The sequence below is a fragment of the Acyrthosiphon pisum genome, chromosome A2 (genome assembly GCF_005508785.2).
Source record: "Acyrthosiphon pisum isolate AL4f chromosome A2, pea_aphid_22Mar2018_4r6ur, whole genome shotgun sequence".
Classification (NCBI taxonomy): domain Eukaryota; kingdom Metazoa; phylum Arthropoda; class Insecta; order Hemiptera; family Aphididae; genus Acyrthosiphon; species Acyrthosiphon pisum.
The window spans coordinates 63,567,029-63,588,652 of record NC_042495.1 but is presented as its reverse complement, the minus strand read 5'-3'; the positions used below and the strand labels follow the sequence as shown (position 1 = coordinate 63,588,652).

General features: G+C 28.9%; 1 protein-coding gene across 1 annotated transcript in view; it reads left to right on the top strand.

The window, feature by feature from the left end:
• The window catches only part of LOC100162381 (homeobox protein goosecoid), a 16,739-nt gene extending 2,364 nt beyond the window's left edge, over positions 1-14,375 (top strand). The window contains exons 2-3 of the mRNA XM_001943317.5: positions 7,061-7,329; positions 13,996-14,375. Coding sequence (XP_001943352.1) covers positions 7,061-7,329; positions 13,996-14,232 — 506 coding nt within the window. The 3' untranslated portion in view covers positions 14,233-14,375. The remainder of the gene's footprint in view (positions 1-7,060; positions 7,330-13,995) is intronic.
• Positions 14,376-21,624: the final 7,249 nt, after the last annotated feature.

Genomic DNA, 21,624 nt, shown 5'->3' with positions numbered 1-21,624 from the left:
AATTTATTTTAGGCAGTCTAATCCAGGATTTTTTGTAATACGCTGTGCATTTTTTATTTTACTGCAACTCCCAAGGGTCATTGTACTTGTTCTATGCATTAATAAATCGTTATCTATCATTTATCGATGTCACAAATGTCGAACATAATATTATATCGACCCATAGATTACGGTCGATTATATAGTTCAATAGTTGGTATTATTTTGTTTACGTACTTTTTGAAACATGGGAAATCATATACATCGTATACAACTATTAATAAATCGTAAATTGTCGAAATATGTAGGGAAAAATGGAATTATCGAGAAATATGTAAAAATATGTAAAATAAAATATAGTTCATTACAATGGAAATCCCTTGAAACGAATTTATCACTTACCTAAATTAATTTATCAAGTCACAGTAAAAATATGTATTTACATATAAATCCGAGCCCTACTAATTAGGTTAGAAATGAAAACTCGTTTTTGGTTAAATATGTTACAACCCGTGTGCTTCAGTACTATTTATCACACTCTAATATATACTGCACAATACTTACACTGGTATCAAAGAATGACGATCATAGTGCGCAAATAGCGTTTGGGATTTGGGGGGGGGGGGGCTAAAGCCTTATTTAGATAATATTGAATAAGCTTAAGACAAAATGTAGGATATGTTTGGAGGGGCTATGGACATTTTTGGGAGGGTTTAGCTCCTAAAGCCCCCCCCCTCTATTTGCGCCTATGAATTGACGATACAATTTTTATCATGTCATACACAAATTTGAATTTATATTATAAAATCAATTAAGGAAGATGGATTTAACACAGGAAATTTATTGAACTCGTGTATTATGTAAAACATTATATATAGTTGTTGAATATATTTTATATTTGCTCTTTTTATAACTTGTAGGTTCTTATATTAATGTTGGAATTATTTAACTATTTATATAATATTTTTTTGTGATCATTAAGTGACTGAATTCGTTTGGAATGTCATCATAATTCGATGTGTTTGTGATGTAGATGTAGGTACTAGAGGACATTATACAAATTATGTCTCGGTATAGCTACTTTAAAATATAAAACATTTTTTTTAAAAGAGGATGAGTATAGACTGTCATATACTCTTATATATATATAGGTATATATGGTAGGTCAGGTATAAGTCAATAATATAGTCTAATCATAAACCCATGACATAATATTAGTAGTATGGACGCCAATTTTGATTTGATAAACGCGAAGATTAACTTTGTAGTTAAAGTAGTTCTTTTTTTATTTTTTTATTTTACATACAAGGCCTCGACTACAAAAGCACTGGCCGTGGTTTGTGTATTACAGGAAACTAAAATAAAAGTTTAAGTATATAGGTAATAACTAATAAGGTAAAATTATTAAATAGTTTTATAACTTATCAGTTTTATCAGGTATCTATATAATATATTATCTATTATACATAATATTCAATTCGTTAAATTTTCTCACAAATTGTAGTAATTAGGTACTATATAACTGGTATAGGTATTGTTATAACTCATTGGTAAAATTGGGGGAAATATGGGTAACATTCTGCTGTACATTTAGTGTCTTGAGAAGTCACTGTAATGAATGTGTTCAATTTGAATTCAATGATATTATTGTGATTAAACGAAGGATAACGACTCGTTGTTTTTGACTATGTGAACAATTTTTTATCAACGTTAATTAAAAAAACTAATAGAAATCGATAATTATTTCTTATGCCTAAAAATATCTCAAAATGAGTCAACATATTTTGAAAATTGTATGGTGTATAGAAAATTCTAATATAAACATTCAGTGAACATTTCTTGTATTTACGATCATTTTTTTAGAGTTACTCCAAAATCTTCTTTTTTCTTTAGATTTTTATAATACAATATTAAAAACATAATTTGGCTAAAAAATTAATTATACACTACTTATTATATTGTAATAGATAAGACTCATAAGAGATAACTTATGTCGGCATGCATAGTCAATTTAAGTGACACACAAATTTACTATGCATACACGTATTAGTGTTTTATTGCAATCGGTTATTATTAATAATTTTTATTTAGGTATATCTTTTAAAACCTGTACTTTATTCATATCACCAGCAATCATTTAATTATTATTCAATAACTGTTATTATTTTTGTTTAATAGAAAATTTATAGTATATAGTTAACTGCAGTCTGCAGTTATGGTTTATACCACGATTAAAGATAGTGGATTCTATCTTTAATCGTGGTTTATACATACATGTGTATAGCACAGATGTTAGATTAGTTATATTAAAAGTTAAACGAGTATATGAGTTTTAGTTTCACTTAAAATTGACCACATTGAGGTCATTTTACAGTTCCACTACCTGCAAAATGTCTATATAATATGAAACTTTTAAAATCGTAAAACTTCTGATAAATTATAAAATATATATCAATACTTTTCAAAGCATTGTAATGAGCTAATAGTTTATGCGAAGGAACAAATCTATTAATTAATTTATTTATTTATTGCGCTATTGTAAGATTATTATAATTAATTATTTTTACTGGTGTTTACTGGTTTTCCACGAAATCTATTTTATTTTTCAACAATGCTTTCATACCTAACTATTGCTGTTATTAAATGTATTAATCTACCAAATAAAATACAAAATGTTAGTCTTCGCAGCACATCTATAACACATATTGGTTATAGTACATAGGCATTTGTAGTTTTCCTGAATAACGTGTCAAACTGCAGTGATTTTGAAGTATTTGGTGGAATTTGAGTACCTAATATTATTAATTTAATATTGCTCACTAAAACTCCCAGAAATATAGGTAGGTACTTAAATTATTTTAAAACATGTATTTATTACATCGTTTTTCAAACATTACGTAGGTACACGTTACGTGTGTAAAAAAGTAAAAATACACAGATATCTTGCTCCTGTATTAACGAAGTGAGATGAATTAATTTGATGTGGAATTATGGGAATACTGACTACTGAGCAAGCAGTATTCAGACTCAATATATTATATTTATATTTTAATTCAGCATATTTTCACCATTTATTTTTTAGAATCTAAATGAATGAATGTCTGGTTTTGAAATTATATTTACTTTTTATCTGAAGATGCATTTTAATATTTTATAGAAGTCAAAAATCAAAATGCTTTGATCTTTAACTTAGAGGCAAGTTTCTTTTAGCTAATTTAAGTTGGAACTTTAGGAGTTTGGGTTAAAAGCACATAAAAAATGACCAGCACATTTCTAAATAATCGAAATAATAACTAAAATAAAACGGGAATATTTAGGCAATAAAAAAATTTACTTTATTATTTTGTTGTAATTCAAAAACGAATAACCTCCTTAGGGCTGAGACTCTTTTTGAGCTATTAATATGGACATAATTAATTTTCAATTTTCTTCTATAATGTTGATAAAATATTGAATGCTATGTGAAAAAGCTTAAAAATGTAATAGAATATTTCTCCATAACTTGTTATAAATGGAATTTAAAAAAAATAATATTTATCGTAAAGCTTAATTTGTTTTATATGAGAATTTAAATATTACATAGCATTTTAATATTATATGTATAATAATTTTTCAATATTTTCTCTATCAATATTCAAATTTATCAACTTAAATTTTTTATTACACGATCTATAAAATAACTTTGTTTACAACAAGTGTAATTGCTTTACGATGTGTGTTGACTGTTGAATTGATTTTGGGTGAATGAAGAGGGTGATTATTTCTTTGCCATATTTTAATAGTTTTGGTCGAGTGTATATAGCTGCTTAATTGTATAGTACTATACTATAATAAAATAATACATACCTATTATAGCACCTACCTATATGAATTTAAGAATTATGAATACATTTTAAATCATTTTGTGTACATAAACTAACGTAACTATTATGCATTTTATATCGTCATTTTTCTTCACATTTAGGCTATTTAGCATTATTAATTATTATACTATCAAATATTTTTTAAATCAACAACTTAAGTATTATTTACGTTATTATTATTATATTTTGCATAATATTATGTAAAAATATATTTTGATTAAAAAAGAAATTTACTTGGCGTTTCAATTTTTTCAAATTTGTTTTATTGTCATATTGTGTTTTATAAATAATTTTACTAATAATTAAAATATTTTGGTTTAAAATTTTTAATTGGGAGTTTTTAATTTGTTTTACTTTTAAACATTTCAGCTAAAATAAAAATATTATCCTTTAGACATTTTATTTTAAATAACTAACAGTTTTACATTTTTAGTAGACATAAAATTATTTAGTTATATATTATATATATAGTATTATATTATATTATATACATTATTTAATTTATATAGACGCTCATGCAGGACATTTTTTAAACTAAACACACTTTACTTAAAATGCATAAACTATAATCAAAAAAAAAATTTACTTCATTAATGCATTTTAAGTAAAATTATTTATACTTGGAAATTTGCAGATTTAACATTTCAGAGACTTTAACTAAATAGCATTTCTACTTAAATTAAAATAATTAGGTACTTATAGATATGGCTGAAAACTTTCCACAAACATTGCGCGCGCTTCTCAGAAACGTCTATCAACAGTAACATTTTTACCAAAATATTTTTATTGATAATACATTTTAATAAAATGTAAATATGTAAAATCTGTGAGCCATGGCTTATTTTAATAATGATAAAAAAATGATCCATGCCATTCAAATAATGTAACTAATTGTGATTAAAACAAATATAAATTAATAAAAGAACAATGTATTATTCGGTTTGGCTTCACCTTATTCATTACCTATTACATCGCGCGCAAAATGTTAATACATTTCCAAGTGCAGACATAATATTATATATAAGTATGAGATATTATATTTCAACAATATATATAGGTGCGAATGCTTAGAACTGGCTCGGTGTAAAATATATACTTGGCTCACATAATATAATAATATAATATATGCTTTTGTACACGACATATTGCATATTTTATTTCTATATAAGCAGTGTGTTTTTTCGACACGTGGACAGCCGATAGTATTACACACAAATCTCCCCTTTGCCACCCAATAAACATCTGTGTTCTGTGCGGTATTTTAAATCCGTTTGCAATATGCAAAGGCTTCTCAAATAATTGCTTCGCGCATTCAAAAATATCCTGTGGACCGTGTGAAGCCGCGCGGCCGTGCAATGCTTTGTGCGCGGCGTGACATTCAATTTCTGATATTTTCAAGTATAATGTAATGAAAATACACCTGATCGAGCATAAAGGGGTTTTCGTGGATCGAAGGTAGACGAAGACGCTTAAACCTCTCGCTGACAATAATCGCTTGTTGATACTCGTACTTTAGCATTTAAAAAACCAGTGACTTCCTTGATACACGTGTATTAAATAAACGCGTTGGTTTAGAGTAAACGTCACGTATTAAATGAAAAAATACAAACCAGTGATTTTTCCAAATCCCTAGATAAATAATAAAGACGTTTTGACGTTCTGACTACATACATAGTAAATACATTGTACAACTATAATGTAATATTATATTAGGTATATAGTTTAGTGCAGCGGCATTATGTAATTACTCGTGCGTTTTAATAAAAACATATGTCTATAGTACATGTAAACATGTTTACACTCGTTAAATTATTGCTGGAATGGCTAAATCATTTGAAAAGTTATACAAGTATATTGAATTCATCAGAAAATAGTTTTATTATACAACGCACTTGGTGTATAATTTTTCGAAGTACAATAGTATTGTTATATCTCGCGCACTATAATATTAACCTAAAACAACATTAATTGATTTTTTTCAAAAAGTACAATAATATAAATAATTATAATCGTAAGATAATTCAAAAGAACGAAATATTATTGAAAATTGGATCATTGTAATAATTTTGTCATTGGGTATTTATTGATCACTATATTATAGGTGCTCTTATCAATGGGTATACCTCCTAATGCGCATCGTAAAAACGAAATCAAATGTCGACCGCGAAATCCGGTATAGAACGCGCAGTCAATCGGTTTCCATTTCTCATATCATTACGCAGTACCCGGCGTAGATAACTAACCTAACCTAACCTAACCTACGTATCACGCATGTGATTATAAATCACTTAGGACCTCGGCAGCGGGCGGGTACGGTTTTTAATTTATAATGTTCACAGCTTCCGGGCAGACTTTTTGGTTTTTTTTCCTCTCCGTTTTCAACGTATCGTTTGGGCTCCCCCGCGGGCTCGTTTCGAGCAAATCTATATAATATATGATATTATACATATTATATTATATACAATATATACGCGGTGCTTAAATCTAGCAAATCCTAAGAGCTTTGTTTCGCTCCCTCGTATACAATATATGCACCTATTTATTACTCGGGTCGAGGAGACCACGCCGATGCTCGCGCACGCGGATCGAACTTTAATCAACCATGAATAAGTAATGCACAACGACGGCCGTGTGTGTTTGCATTGTTCCCCGTCTGCGGTTCAAATCAGATCAACGGTGCCTCGGGCCTTATATTGTGTTATGTATGCATATGTATACATATGCACATACGTGATATAATAGTATATATATAATAATATTATATTATATTATATATCGACCCTCCCGCCGCCCGCGTTATGTTGTACATTGCTCGCGGTTTTTCTTCCGATATTGCTTTTCTTTTTTTTCGTCCCCCCAACCCCCCCCCCCACCCAAAAAAAAAATAATATTATTTATAAGACGCGTATTTGTTCTTTAAAGTTTGCCGAATAGTTTCTATACATACGGTCTGCACCGACAGCGTAATAATAAGTAATAATACCTTATGTTATTATTGTTGCGTATTATAACCAAAACAGGAACATTCGTCAGTATATATACCTATATTATGAATACGTGCATATTATTATAAAGCATTGAATAAACCGAACGAAAAAAAAAATTGACGTCATACGATGACCGTGGTTGACGGTCTGCGATTTTATTTCCTCGATATATAGTTGGTAAAATCGTGATCGTGATTTAATTTATTTTTTTTTTTTTCTTGGTCGTATTAGTTGCCGCGGCTGGTTACCAAAGCATCTATCCTAGTTATATGATGGCCATGGCGGTGACGGGGGGCCACGGGGCTGCTGGCGGTCATCATCACGGTCCCGCGTCCATGTTCGCCGGCCCACCGGCCAAGAGAAAGAGAAGGCACCGGACCATATTCACCGAGGAACAGCTCGAACAGTTAGAAGCGACTTTCGAGAAGACGCATTACCCAGATGTAGTTCTCAGGGAGCAGTTGGCGCTGAAGGTGGATTTAAAAGAAGAACGAGTCGAGGTTAGAACTTATAGTATTTATATAAACTTTAAAGTAGACTATATATACATATTATATATATATATGCTGGTTGTATACAATGTAGTCGTGTATTATTAAATTATTACACTTTTATTTGCATACCGAATGATATGCGCCAGTACGTCATCTATATATTATATTTAATATATTCACATTCAAATAATAAATTCGAACATATTATTTATTTATTTATTTATTTATACGTATAATCAATAAGAAAATTCAACCTACGTACGAGAACGTCTCCGCAGAGAAACTCACCTCCTTGTAATTTTGATAACAGTACGTAATTTAATATAGTAAGCACATAATATGGCATAACATATACAAAAAATAGTTCATAAAATATTTTTGGAATGAAAAAGTGTTAACAATGATGTAGTATGCTATATTAGAATAATATAGAGATACGTATTTATTATAGTATACTAAAGTATAATAATATATAAGTACCTAATAATTTCAGGGCAATTGAATTTTAATCTTGCCCTGAGAGAGATTTTATTCAGCAGGAGCTCTTATAACCTACGTACAATTAGGTATAATTTATAAATAGTAAATATAACTTTCATGTACGCATTCCATGATTTAAAAAAGAGGATACAGAAAAACTGAGTGTAGGATCACTCGCAGGCTCATGTCAATCACCCGACACATTTATGATAGTGGTAGTATTGTAATTTATAAGTCTGATGGCTGAACATTTGATTGCATTTGTAAAATGGTTTTGAGCGGAGCAAAGTTAAACCAGTTGTAGCTTATTCTTTAATGATTTCTTCGAAATTTTCTTTAGTTTTTCCTTAGAGAAATTACTTAAAAATTAAAAAATATTAATTATTCATAGACAGTTTATAATCAAATTTTATTCGAACAGACTAATAAGTGAAATAATATTAATAAGTTGATATATATATATACCTTTTGTATAATATTACATTTTATAACTTACTTAATATATATATAATACCTACTTTGAAAGGGCAATTTTTTTTATAGATTTTTAGGTGTAAGTTATAAAATGCAAATTATACAAAAGGTTTCTTCATTATACTATATCCTGCGTCAAAATGAGCAAATCGTATAATAATAGTATCCGATTTATATTATGTCCTCGGATTTTCAATTTATTTTTCTTAAATGGAAACCTCATTTTTAATAACTAATGTTGATACGATATCATTATGTATCTATAGGTATTTTTTTAAGAATACCTATTAAAAAAATTAGATAATTGGGTAATTAACTATTAACAAAGTCTATATGGTAGCTTTCTTAGAAAATAAAATTAACTAGATAATATAAAATTATAGTTTCTTTGTTTTATATCTTTTAATAGCCAATCCCTTATACTATAAACAATTGTATTGTTAACATTTAAAAAGTTATATAGACGAATTTTCAAACAAAATTTTATACATTTTTGTTTTACAAAAACACAAAAATTTAGTGTTGAAACTTTTATGCAGACGATAAAAATCAAATCTGATCAAATATAATATAACAGATTTATACTATATTTATTCTGCATATTTAATTTTATATAGCAATTTTCTACATGTTTAAAAAAATAATTTTCAAGTATATAAAAATAAAATTTAGCAGAGAATAAGGAAATGTATTCAATAAAAATCTAGGTATTATGGTTATTATAATAAATGTTAGTATTATTAAATTATATAATTAATTAATATTTACCATATTAGTAAAATTACATAATTTTATTACAAAGCGTAACATAATAGATTTAAATCGTTTTAATGTTTAGATTTGAATATTCGGATATTGGTGAATGTATTGTACTTATTGTTGTATTTTTAATTAGTTTAAAGTTGTAACTATGATAATACAATTTATTATAACTAAAATGCGTTGGAAAAATTGTCCATCATTTACAGGACTTAACATAATATTAATCTAATATAATGTGACGAATATAAATGGGTAGTAAATATCGTTGTAGTATATTATCTTTATCTCATATTTTAATGCGGTTATTATCCTAGCCTACCATAAACGATTGTGAAAACTCACACATGTTTATTATTTTAGGGGTGTAATTGATAGGAAATCTATAGAATATATAATTTAGTTGTCAGGGTTAAGAGGTTTTTTCTCTCTCTTTGACTGCTCATTTTAGGGGTGAGAAATCGTGTTCTGAAGTGTTTTGATTGGGTTCGGTCGAATGGCTTTAGGGTAACAATGAACCTCCTGGATTTATTTTAATTAAATTTCATGATATGGTTTCGTTTTCTCTATTTCCGTAACAATATTCGCATGTTTACAAGACGAATTAATGGGAAATGGCTTTTATACAGTTTCATCGGCGATGATTAACCAACTTAGGGCACTCTGTGCTTTTGTTGATCTTCGAACCCTTATAAATGAAAATCTCCAATTGTGTCAAAAGCTTTTTATTATTATTAGCTGTTTTGCCATTGGAATTCATAAACCCATAAAAAAGTATAATAGATTTTCATCAAAATATATTTAATTTAAGCATCATTACAAAACTGAAATGTGTTATTATTATTTTTTTTAAAACATTAAATGCAGTATCTTCATTCTTCAATTTACGAGACGTAATTATATTTATCACAATTATTTCAATCCATTTTGGAGAAAACAATAATATAGAATAAATACGTATGAAAAATATATTTCTGTCCAATAAACTTTTTATTTTTAACCGAAATAGATTATAGTTATTGGTTGTTTATACTTTATACTTATATTTATATATTATATCCCCATAGATGCGAGATATAAAAATGGAAAAAAAACTTAAGTCCTGCATTAAATGATATTTATCACTAAATTTAGTTAATAATTTTCTCTAGCTTCAAAATTTTCATCAGCAACATTATATTATGTGGTATGAAGTTATCTCTTCCTTAAGAGCAATATTATCATTATTTTAGTCTTACAAGCTCACTGTAAAAATATAAAAAATGTATCAACATTATTATACTTAGTCGTAATATTTAAAAATAAAACCGCTCTCCTTCATTTGTTTTGATTGTGTACAATGCACATCTGTGTGTCGACTTCCGTTGACTTAATAAGTATAACTCATCCTTACACAAGTTTAAAAAAGCAGACGGAAAATTAAAAATAATACAAAATCCAGAAAGAACCCTAAACTTTTTATAAAATGTATCCTGATACCCCCAAGGAAAAGGGAAGGAATTACGCTAAAACAATACGTCAATTTGATAAAGAATCCTTTTAACGAAACATAAACAACTACTAAGGGCACTAAGGCGAGCTCTGTGTTATTTTTTCATAAAATATTATTATTTTATAATACTATATACATAATAAATATTTTTTTTATACCATATATTTATAAGAATATGGCTGGCTGAAGTATTATTTTTATTATTATCATAAGGCTATTCAACTGTAACGCGGAAAATACAATAAGCTCCCTGAGGGCCGCCGCCATCCCTGGTCATCATTCAAATCCGGACGTGGGAAATAAAGACACTTGGAACCAATAGAAAAATCTGAATTTTTTTCTGCATACATTTCACATAATAACATTCCTCTGTACCACCTCCTAGAAAAATAGTCATAATAAGTACATATTATTATATATTATATTAGTCTACTTAAGTTATTATTTATATCGTTGTTATTGTGGCCTTTAGAATTATATTATTTTATACCCACTAAAACTGTATAAATAATTATTTTTTTAATGTTAAACGTCCCCCGAAAAAATTAGATAAAATTTGTATAATACTATATGTCTATCTATATATATAAAAATGAATGTATGTGTGTCAGTGTGTGTGTCCATGTTACCATGGCAACCATTTATATATTATTTTGAGATTTTCGTCGGTGTGTGTCTCCGTATTACCATGGCAACCAATTATATATTATTTTGAAATTTCCGATAAAATGTTTTGTATATAAATGGTTGCCATGGTGATATGTAGAATTATTATTCATATAGAGTTGGCAATTTTAATGGGCAACGAAGTGAACGGGATAAGATATTTATATATATATATATATATAGATTATACCTCTGAGCAGAAGATAGGCGAATTTAAAAAGGGAGAGAACCAACCCCGGGAGGTGCTCAAACAGGAATTTTGAGATTTCCGATGGAAATTTTTGTTTTTAAATGGTTGCCATGGGTTTTGAAGCTATTATAATAATAATTATTGGTTGCCGGGAAACGAAGTGCACGGGATCAGCTATAGTATATTATAAAATATATAGGTGTATATAATTTAAAACTATATGGGACGGTACGCTTAAAAATGCTATAATTGCTGCACATAATCATATTGTAATTCCACGTTATATTATTATTTTTTCGATCTATAACTAAACATCCTACTCATTAAATCGTTTTGTAAACACAGGCCGACGATTATATCAGAGCGCTAAACACAAATTCCATAAAATATAATATAATGAATATAAATACTAAATAATATCATGTCTGTATACAATTTATCAAATCTCACACCATCGAACACTATAGGCTATATAGCACATTCGCACCCCATTATACACTATATAATATAGCCTATCTACCTGTGTTTCACTGGAAAATTCAACTGATCCGTGAAAACGTTGGTGTGTTTATGAGACCGAAATAATTGGTACAAAGGCCGTCTTTGACTGATGTTCCCCGATACATGATAATATTACAATTTATTATCTTGGTGCTATGTTGCTACGTGTAGCGTATTTTGACATTTTCACCGTGCATGCGACAAGGGAGGTGGTGACATTTTTTTTACAGTAATAATCAGAGTTATTTGTATCTGTGAAAGAATATTTTATAAAAATGTAAAATAAAAGCAAAATGCAATAAAAAAAATACCCCTCATTCTCTTCAATATAAAAAAAATAAATATATGTAGGTAGGTGTATAACATAGAGGTAGGTATGTAAAAACGTATTTCTGAGATTATTAAAATGTATTTTTCTACGTTTGCGAACACCAACATTTATTTATTCTTATTCTATTGATTAAACATATAAATATTAAATAGTTCCAAAATGAAAAACAATAACCTAATTGCTATTAAATAAAGGTATAAGGGTAATTTATTATATACATATTTACATAAATATGTATATATATATATATATATATATATATATATATATATATACGATTCGTTGTCTTAAAATAAAATGTCTTCCTTTAGCGCACCTTTGTGTAACGTGAATTTATTTCTTATTTGAATCACAGTTTATTAAAAAGTATTACTTATTATTGGAATTCAAACAAAAAACATACAACATCATTTTTTACGTAATAGAAATAAAACATTTTAATTAAATTACGAAGCCTTTTTTTACAGTTTTTCTGCATTTTCTTTGTGTCGAACACTCAATCGTTACATTATACCTATTTATAACTATATTAACCCATTCATAAACATAAACTTATTTAGTCTTCATATTTATATCCCACATTTGGTACATAATAAAATAAAATAAGAAAATAAGTAATATCTTTAAACTGAAGACGTGTTTCATGAATAATATACAAGTATAAAAAAGCAGGTAAGTGGATGTCGCTCTGCTGTACAGTATGTTACAAGTGGGTCATTGTATAATGGATTGTATTAGACTTGAATTCAATGATATATAATATCATTGTATAAGAAAAGCGATTCTGAGCGGAGACGGTTTGTTAGTCTGGATATTTTATATTGTTATTATTTATTATATCATGTAAGTTGAATTAATATTATAATATTATCATTTTTTATTCGTTTCTATGGTGATAACCAAAGCGTTAGAAATTAAAATCCCATTTTTAACGTTTTTTCATAATTTTTCGGTGGTTTTTCCCGTAGCCAAGGTGGATATATATCCACCTTGCCCGTAGCATTAAATAATTATTGATAAAAATGACCTCTTTAAAGTACCATCTTGATCCAATTTGCTAAAAGATAAGGTACCTACTATATGTTGAAATCGAAACACTTCTTCTGGTAGAAATGTTGTATACATGACATAAAAAAAATAAATAAATAAACACCATTGTACAACCACTAGCATCCTCGCCCCGCTCAGTATCTAAAATGTAGACGGTACCTATTTAGTATTTACACGTTTTAGGTACATATATTTATAAAACTTATAATAAATTAAATAAGTATCTATTTATATTTAATAAATAATAACAACTGCGTAAATTTATATCTTAAGAATTCAAAAATTTTAATTTTAATTTTGATACCCATTTTTAATTTGATTCAAGTAGAAAAATCCCTGAAAACAACGGAGATTTAAAATATTTTGTTGTGGATGCTGTTAAACAGTTTCAAACAAAATTGTAATTATTCTGTTCTTTATGAATTTTATTTTCATAATCGATACTTACGGAAACATCGTTACTCTGAAGGTCCCAAATCCACAAATACATATATAACCAAAATGAGGGTTATTATACCAAATGAAAAAAATTACAATAAAGCTATAAAAAAATAAAAAATAAAATGTTCTTATCAATTACATTTTGGAAATAACTCATTGTGACTTTATCAATAATACTCCATATTAATTCATGGAAACCATATGGTATATTAGAATTTGTTCACACTAGGTACTTTAAGTCCTTGTTGCATTATATTAAAATTAATTTGTTCTGTCTTGTGTCCTTAGGTGTGGTTTAAAAATCGTCGGGCAAAGTGGAGAAAGCAAAGACGCGAAGAACAAGATAGACTGAGGAAAATGCAACATCATCTAGTGGAACAGCCTGGAGTGTCTAATGGGCTAGCAGCTGCAGTGGCGGCAGCCGCGGCTAGGGGGGGTGATCCCATGCGGTTAGTCCATCTGCACGTGCAGGACGAAGAAGAACTCGAAGAAGATCCCGATTCTTCAGACTTAGAAGTTGCTTGAGTAAATTCTATCGACTGAATAAATGATTGTTTGTCTTTTTTGTACATCTCTTGAAGAGCTGGTTTTTTTTCGTTAACCCAGAATGATGCATATATATTTTTAAGATGCGTTTTGATATTTTAAAAGCATTTCTCTAAATCAAATAATGATAATCATTTAAATTTGTTTTTTTATTGTTAATATTGAACACCTGGACGGCTAAAAATATCATAATTTGTTACCTATAATATGCTTTTTACATTTATAATAATGTGTGTTATGAAAATCTGACGTAACATAGTTTATATATATTACACATATAATAGTATAATACAATATAATATAGTAGGTACCTACCTAAGTTAAATATTTGAACTGAGAATGTTCGTATTATTTTATAATAAAAAAAATATGATATGACACTTATATGTTTGTGTAGTATAATAATGAAAAGTGTTTGTAACTAATAAGTAATAACTATTGATTTAATCACTGAGCTTTTTTACTTATAAGTTTCGTGTTCCTGAAAATTTGACAAAAAGTCACAAACCCCATGCTATATATTATACTAATAGTGTAATATTGATATAAGCTATATATATAAACACACACACATCTCGCATGTGTTATTACTTATATTTTATGACACAATGACGCTGTATATCCTTATAAGTTATTTATTTATTTTTAAAATAGATTTGTAAAAATATTAATTATTTGTGTATATTGTAATACTCGTTAAATTTAATAACTTACACGACATGTTAATTTTACATTATAATTATTACTTAATTTTAAATAAATATCCACTGCAACGATTTTAAGTTTATATTAGTGTATATATTATTTTTATTATGTTAATTTAAACTCAAATTGTTAATGTATAGGTATTATTGTCTTTTTTTATTATATTATATAGCTGTACAATTACGTATTAATGCATTTTCAGGAATATATTTGCGAATTCCGAACATTTAAAGCAAATGCAAGTATTATAGTAAGTAGTTCAGACATTGTCTCTGTGATTATCAATGATAAAACATGCAAGTTAGCAAAATGTTGTACAAATATGTAAGCTTTTTGCTGTACTTGCTGTTTTTGAAAGATTTATAACTGTACTTCTAACAATAATTTATTATTTATATTCATATTAATGCGTAAATAATATACATATTACCTATACGGCTATACATAAATAGGTACAATAATATTGTTTAATTCAATTTCTAGTCACTATAATATAGTATAATATATTCATACAATAATAATATTATCAAATAAGCATTATTATAATACATAAAATATACCAATTGTAATATGGCTTTACGTGCATTATTATGGTTTTGTACATTGTTTTAGTTAGTTAAATATATAAATTTATCAAACCATATCGTATATTTGTATTAAAAATAATTAATCGTTAAGGTAATTTAGATTTAAATTCTAAATTATTAAAATCCCTCCAGATGAAACCTACTCAACAAAATCTCCTCACACCTCCACACAGTAGCGTGTAGACCATTTATTTTTTTTGAGGCTCAGCAATTTTCTTTACCTACCACCACAGCCGCATGATTTAGTAGAGTAATAATTATATAGGTATGTAGAGTAGAGTTCAATAATTATTTTTCATTGTTTGTCTCCGTTGCACTCAATCGCTCTCGATCAGACTAAAGAATATAAATATATTTTAGTAGGTAAGTAAGTTGGTAATTAAAATAGGCTAGGACAGCGAAGCAATGTGTCATGAGATGACATCAAAATTGTTCTAAGTATATATTACACGGCGTCCCTCTGTTGTCGTGAAACTCGGCAAGAGCTTAAATACGACGATTGTACGCGAATGATTAACGATCGTAGTACAGGTAGGTGAAATATTTTATGTTTGTTTTGTCCCAACAATGGTGTTTGAAAAAACTGTGTTTGTTGAGTATTATTTCAGCCATTTTACGTTTTTACTTTTTAAAAGGAACATAATGCTAAGATAGGTACTACGATAGGTATACGTACTTATGGTCAATGAGGTTACTCTTAAAGTATGCAGGTATTCTAATTCAGAACGAACGAACGCAAAACCGACAACGACAAGCGCGTACCTCAACAAATCTAGCAGCGCTAATCTAATTTATTTTAAAGGCAGTCATTAACTTAGTTCTTATAGTGTATACGAAAGTAATAATAAGGCATTTTAGGTCTAAATGGTCTAATGATCAATCGCGTGTCACTCTTACGGATGATACGACAATTAATGTAATACATTTTATTAGTACCTACTCTATTAGTTATTATTATCTCAAACTTGCTTACGCATCCGACCTCCCCGTACCCATCTGCAATTTTGGTTGAGGTCTGCGGTCCTCTAAAAATAGCCTTCGCTACGCCACTGGACCACCACACACATGTACAACATGCCACCATCCTTACAATAACAGCCACCCCCTTACACAATCTGTCGAAAGTAACTAGTTAATTATTTACAATCTATCTATTATAAAAAGACAAAAATGTATTTTGGGTGTGCAATCGGAATTTAAGCGGGTGACTATCATCGCTTCGTAGTTCGTACACTTCTTGGCACTCAGGTCTCAGACATCAATACATTTTCTTAGCAAATCTTATTGTTCATCGTGAGATCTCTGTTTGTAAAGTAAGAAGTAATTATTAACACTAAAGTTACTAAAAGGATAAAAACCTGTATATCTAAGACAATGACGATCATTCGTAAAAAAAAAGTTTACTTACGCGCTGTGTGCACACCAGTTGCAACTCCTGAATTCCTCATAACTACCGGATTTCCACGAGCATGCGCTTCCCCCACGCCAACCGATGCGAACAAAACGACAAACGTGACAACAACGACGCAATGTGTCGGCAAAAAAAGAAACCTCCCCTCTTCAGGAAAGCACCGCCTCAAACACGGGACTCGTATAGTCATACATACCTAACCAAATAACATTATAATACCATAGCATACGCCCGCGGGCAGACCCTACAATAATAATATGGTCAGACGAGAAAAGCGAAATCCTATACTGGCTATACTATAACGTTTACGGTGGCATTACAATTCTATTTTATTCATGTTAAAAGTTACACAATATTCAAGCAGTTGCGTACTGAGAAAAAAATATGTAGGTTTCCACACATCAAGAGAACACTATACCCGATACACATGAATGTGTTGTCTCCGTCTTACACGTAAGACATATAGACAAATGACAAATTTTCATTCACTTGTTTCAAAATAACGTACTGATAGTTTTGATATTAGAGTGAATTGACTTATTATCAAACTCGATTCCTCACGGATTTTTAGAAAACAATTATTTTTAAATGTGATTTTGTTTCGAAGGGTCCGAAAATTTCACCAGCCCCAAGGTTTCGTAAATTTGGGCTTAAACCACCTGTGATATGTATAGCTCCAAAACTATATTTTTTTAATCTCTACCGCGGTCTTATGTTATACAGGTGTATTATCTTATTATTATTTATGTTGTCTATATTACTTCAATGTACGCGGGATAAAGGTTAACTTCAGCGTCACGTAAGTTTCCACATCACCTTTACTTGTTAAACGACATCATATCACATACTCCATTTTGTTTAAAAGCATGAGGTATTAGTGTATTACACGAGTCGCGTTTTTTTTATTGTGGTGTCCCCTATCGGCCTAATACACATCGCAAGCGAGAACACGCTAAAACCGGTTCAATTTACATAGATCAGTACTGCGAAAACTGCACATTTTTCGTTATTTATGCATGGATAAAAGTGATAAAACACGTTTTAATAAAAATAAATAAATATCGAATTTTATGTTGAATAAGTTTTAATTTCGAGTTTTTATTTTGTCGCAATACGGCATTCGCACATTTTTGGCTTACTATAGCGTTGAAATTTAGTGTGTTCAAGCCTCTGGAAAGGTGAGCTAGACTGCTGGCGCTGAGGGATTTATATTTGTCACATACAGGATCGGACTGGCCCGGACCGCTAGTCCGCAATTGCGGACGGGGCCCCGGCTTAATTATGGTAATTGGGGGCCCCTAATTTTCTACCTATTTATATTATTATTATTCGCTTAGAGTAAATATAAAATATATATCCGAAATAAACATCTTTTTTTCAAATGAGGAAATGTATTTTTTTTAAGTTATCAATAATTATTAAAATTATGTAATTATCATTATCATTCTACGAATTTAGTAGCTGTCTATATACAAATATGTAATATTGATTATAAATAGTGTAAAATTGTTGTGACTATTAATAATAATATTATATTATTATATTTATACGGGCGTATGCGTATGACTTGGTATTCGCATTATCATTTATCACTGATTGTAACTGAATTATTATATATTTGGACAAGTATTGTAATCGTGCACAATTTGACACAATTTGAATCAGTGGTTTAGATTCTGAGTGAACGATACATTCGAATGTATTGATTTTACAATGATGTGTGTTTTTTTTTTTATTTTTTTTTTGTCTGTCATCAACTTTTGGACAGTAAAAATGCTAGGATTTACTTCAAGAGTATCTTTTCTGATAGGAAAGTGAATCTAGTTGCAACTTTGGGTGGTCAAAAGTAAAAATTTTAGAGTAGTTTTCAAAAGCGCTGTGAAAAACAAATGAAAAATTAAGGAAAAACGAGCATTTTCACGAAAATCGATTTTGGTTTTTGGTGTGACTCTAAAACAAATGACTGTAGATACGTGAAATTTTGACTAAATGTTTAACTATATAAATATTTAGTCATTTTAGCATTATTTATACCTGCACCATGCCTTTTTAAAAATATTTTGACTTATTTTGAGCTGTTTAGGAACATTTTCAATTTAAAATTTTTTTAATTTTTTATTCTATAAATATCAATAAAACTTTATTTGTTGGGTACAAAAGCTTGAAAATTAATAGAGATCTCCTAATAATATATTGTTTAAAAGACAGATGAAAAATATTAAAAATCCATATTCACAATTTTTTTTATAAGCATTTAAAGTTCAAATATTGACAAAATACGTAAAAATGACGAAAATTTCCAAATTATTTTGAGTTAGAAATTCATAAAAATTTTTCTTTTTAAATCTAAGATTTGAAAATGATATACAATATTGCTCATAAGTTTGTCTACCTTTATCGAAAAAAAATGTCTACAATAAAGTCAAATTAAATTTTTATGAGCGTTTTAAATTCATATTTTTACAACATTTTATATTTACTCGATTTCTCATGTAACGATTTCCTTATTTTATCGTAATTAAAATACGAATGACTGTAGACACTTGAAAATTTCACTGAATGTTTATATTTTCATTTTCTATACACCATTCAATTTTGAAAATAATTTGACTCTTTTTGAGCTGTTCACGGGCATTGTAAGTTTACAATTTTTTTAGTTTTTTTTTCTATAAATATCAATAATATTGTATTTAATGGGTAAAAAAGTGTAAACATTTAATGCAAGGCTCCTGATGTATTATTACAACAGCAGTTGAAAAATATTAATAATACATAGGCACAATTTTTTTTATAAGCATTTAAAGTTTGAATTTCGACAAAATGTATCAAATTCAAAATTAAATAGTTATTTTGTAGTTAAAAATGTATAAAATGTTCAACTTTTATAGGTAAGGATTGAAAATTTAAAACAAGGTTCTACGTAAATAGGTTATATATAAATTACTTTGTTCACAATAATATCATCAAATATACTTATAGTAATATCATATATGCTGATAAACCGTCTCCACTCAGAATCGTTTTTCGAATACAATTATATGATATCATTGAATTCAAATTTAACACCATCCATTACAGTGACCCACTCGTAACCTACTGTACAGCAGAGCGACACCCACTTGCCCACCTTTTTCTTTATAATGTATGATGTCACTGGTGGTGTAGCCAGTATAGGAGCTAATTTTAAATTTCTTTATTGAAAATAAAGTAAAACCAGATAATATTATAACCATTAACCAGCCATATGATAATTTATAAATATGCGAGATGGAAATTGTATTGAAAAAAAAAAATGTTCAATGTACATATAAATTGGATTGAGACTTGCGAGTCAAGTGACCTTTTTGTTCTGAGCTAGTCAAAACATTTTCCATTTGCCTGTTGGGGGTCCTTTTTTCCAAATCGCGGACTGGACCTTTTCGAGCCAGTCCGACACTGGTCACATAGCATTATAAGTACAAGAGGAGTAAAGATACAGTAATTTTGAATTATAAGGAGGATATCCCCCCGATCCATTCCCGAAAATTCAACACTGTCCTAATATTATAACTATATAACTATATTATATTATAAGTACCTACTATTATTATTATTTTTATCATATTTTTATATATGTATATAAGAATCTAACTTGATTTTGGAGACGAACCGGTTTGTTTGGTTATTTATTATTATTATTATTATTATTATTATTATTATTATTATTATTAATTATTTATTTATTTGTTTGCACTTGCATTTTCCATTTGAAATATATATTATTCATTGAACAAATGAATCAATTTGGCTTTAGAAAAAGTAATTAGATCTCTCCCTGCAAGACAAAATATGGAAATTCTAGAACAGAACACTATCTTAGCATACGCAGACGACATCGTAATAATTGGTAGCTCTTGAATTGATGTGGAAATAAGGGCTGCAGACCTAATCAAAGCAGCGGAACCGGTTGTATTAAAAGTCAATCAAGAAAAGACCAAATACCTAGTATAGTATCAAGAGAAGAGAGAGCTTTGGATGATTTGCTTGTGAATGGATATGTCTTTCAACAACTAACAGATTTCAAGTATCTAGGAACTAATATAAACAACCGTAACAATATGCACAACGAGATCAAATTGAGAATTTCATCAGGGAACAAGGGCTATTATGCACTTGCGAAATTGTTTAAATCGAAACTTTTGTCCAGGAAGTCAAAAGAATATTTATATACCAGTTTTTTACGACCGGTCTTGACGTATGGCTGTGAAACCTGGTCGGTAACTAAGGGAGATGAAGAAAAATTAAACATATTTGAAAGAAAAGTACTACGTCGAATCTATGGCCCTGTAATTGAGAATGGTGAATATAGAAGAAGAACTAACCAAGAATTGTACCAAATTTTCAATAAACCCATTATAAGTTCGTATCTAAAAAGTAAAAGGTTAGAATGGGCGGGCCATATTTGGAGATCGGAAGGTATTGCAAAAAATCTTTTCACTGGAAGACTAAGCGGTAAAAGTCCTAGGGGTCGACCAAGACAAAGATGGGAGGACAGGGTGAAAACGGATCTCACGGAAATCTCAGAAGAATTAATAAGATTGAAGATAGCGAAGACAGAGATAGGTGGAAAGATGTGGTTGAGGAAGCGATGGTCCTAAATGGACTGTAAAAGCTTGAGAAGAAAGAATG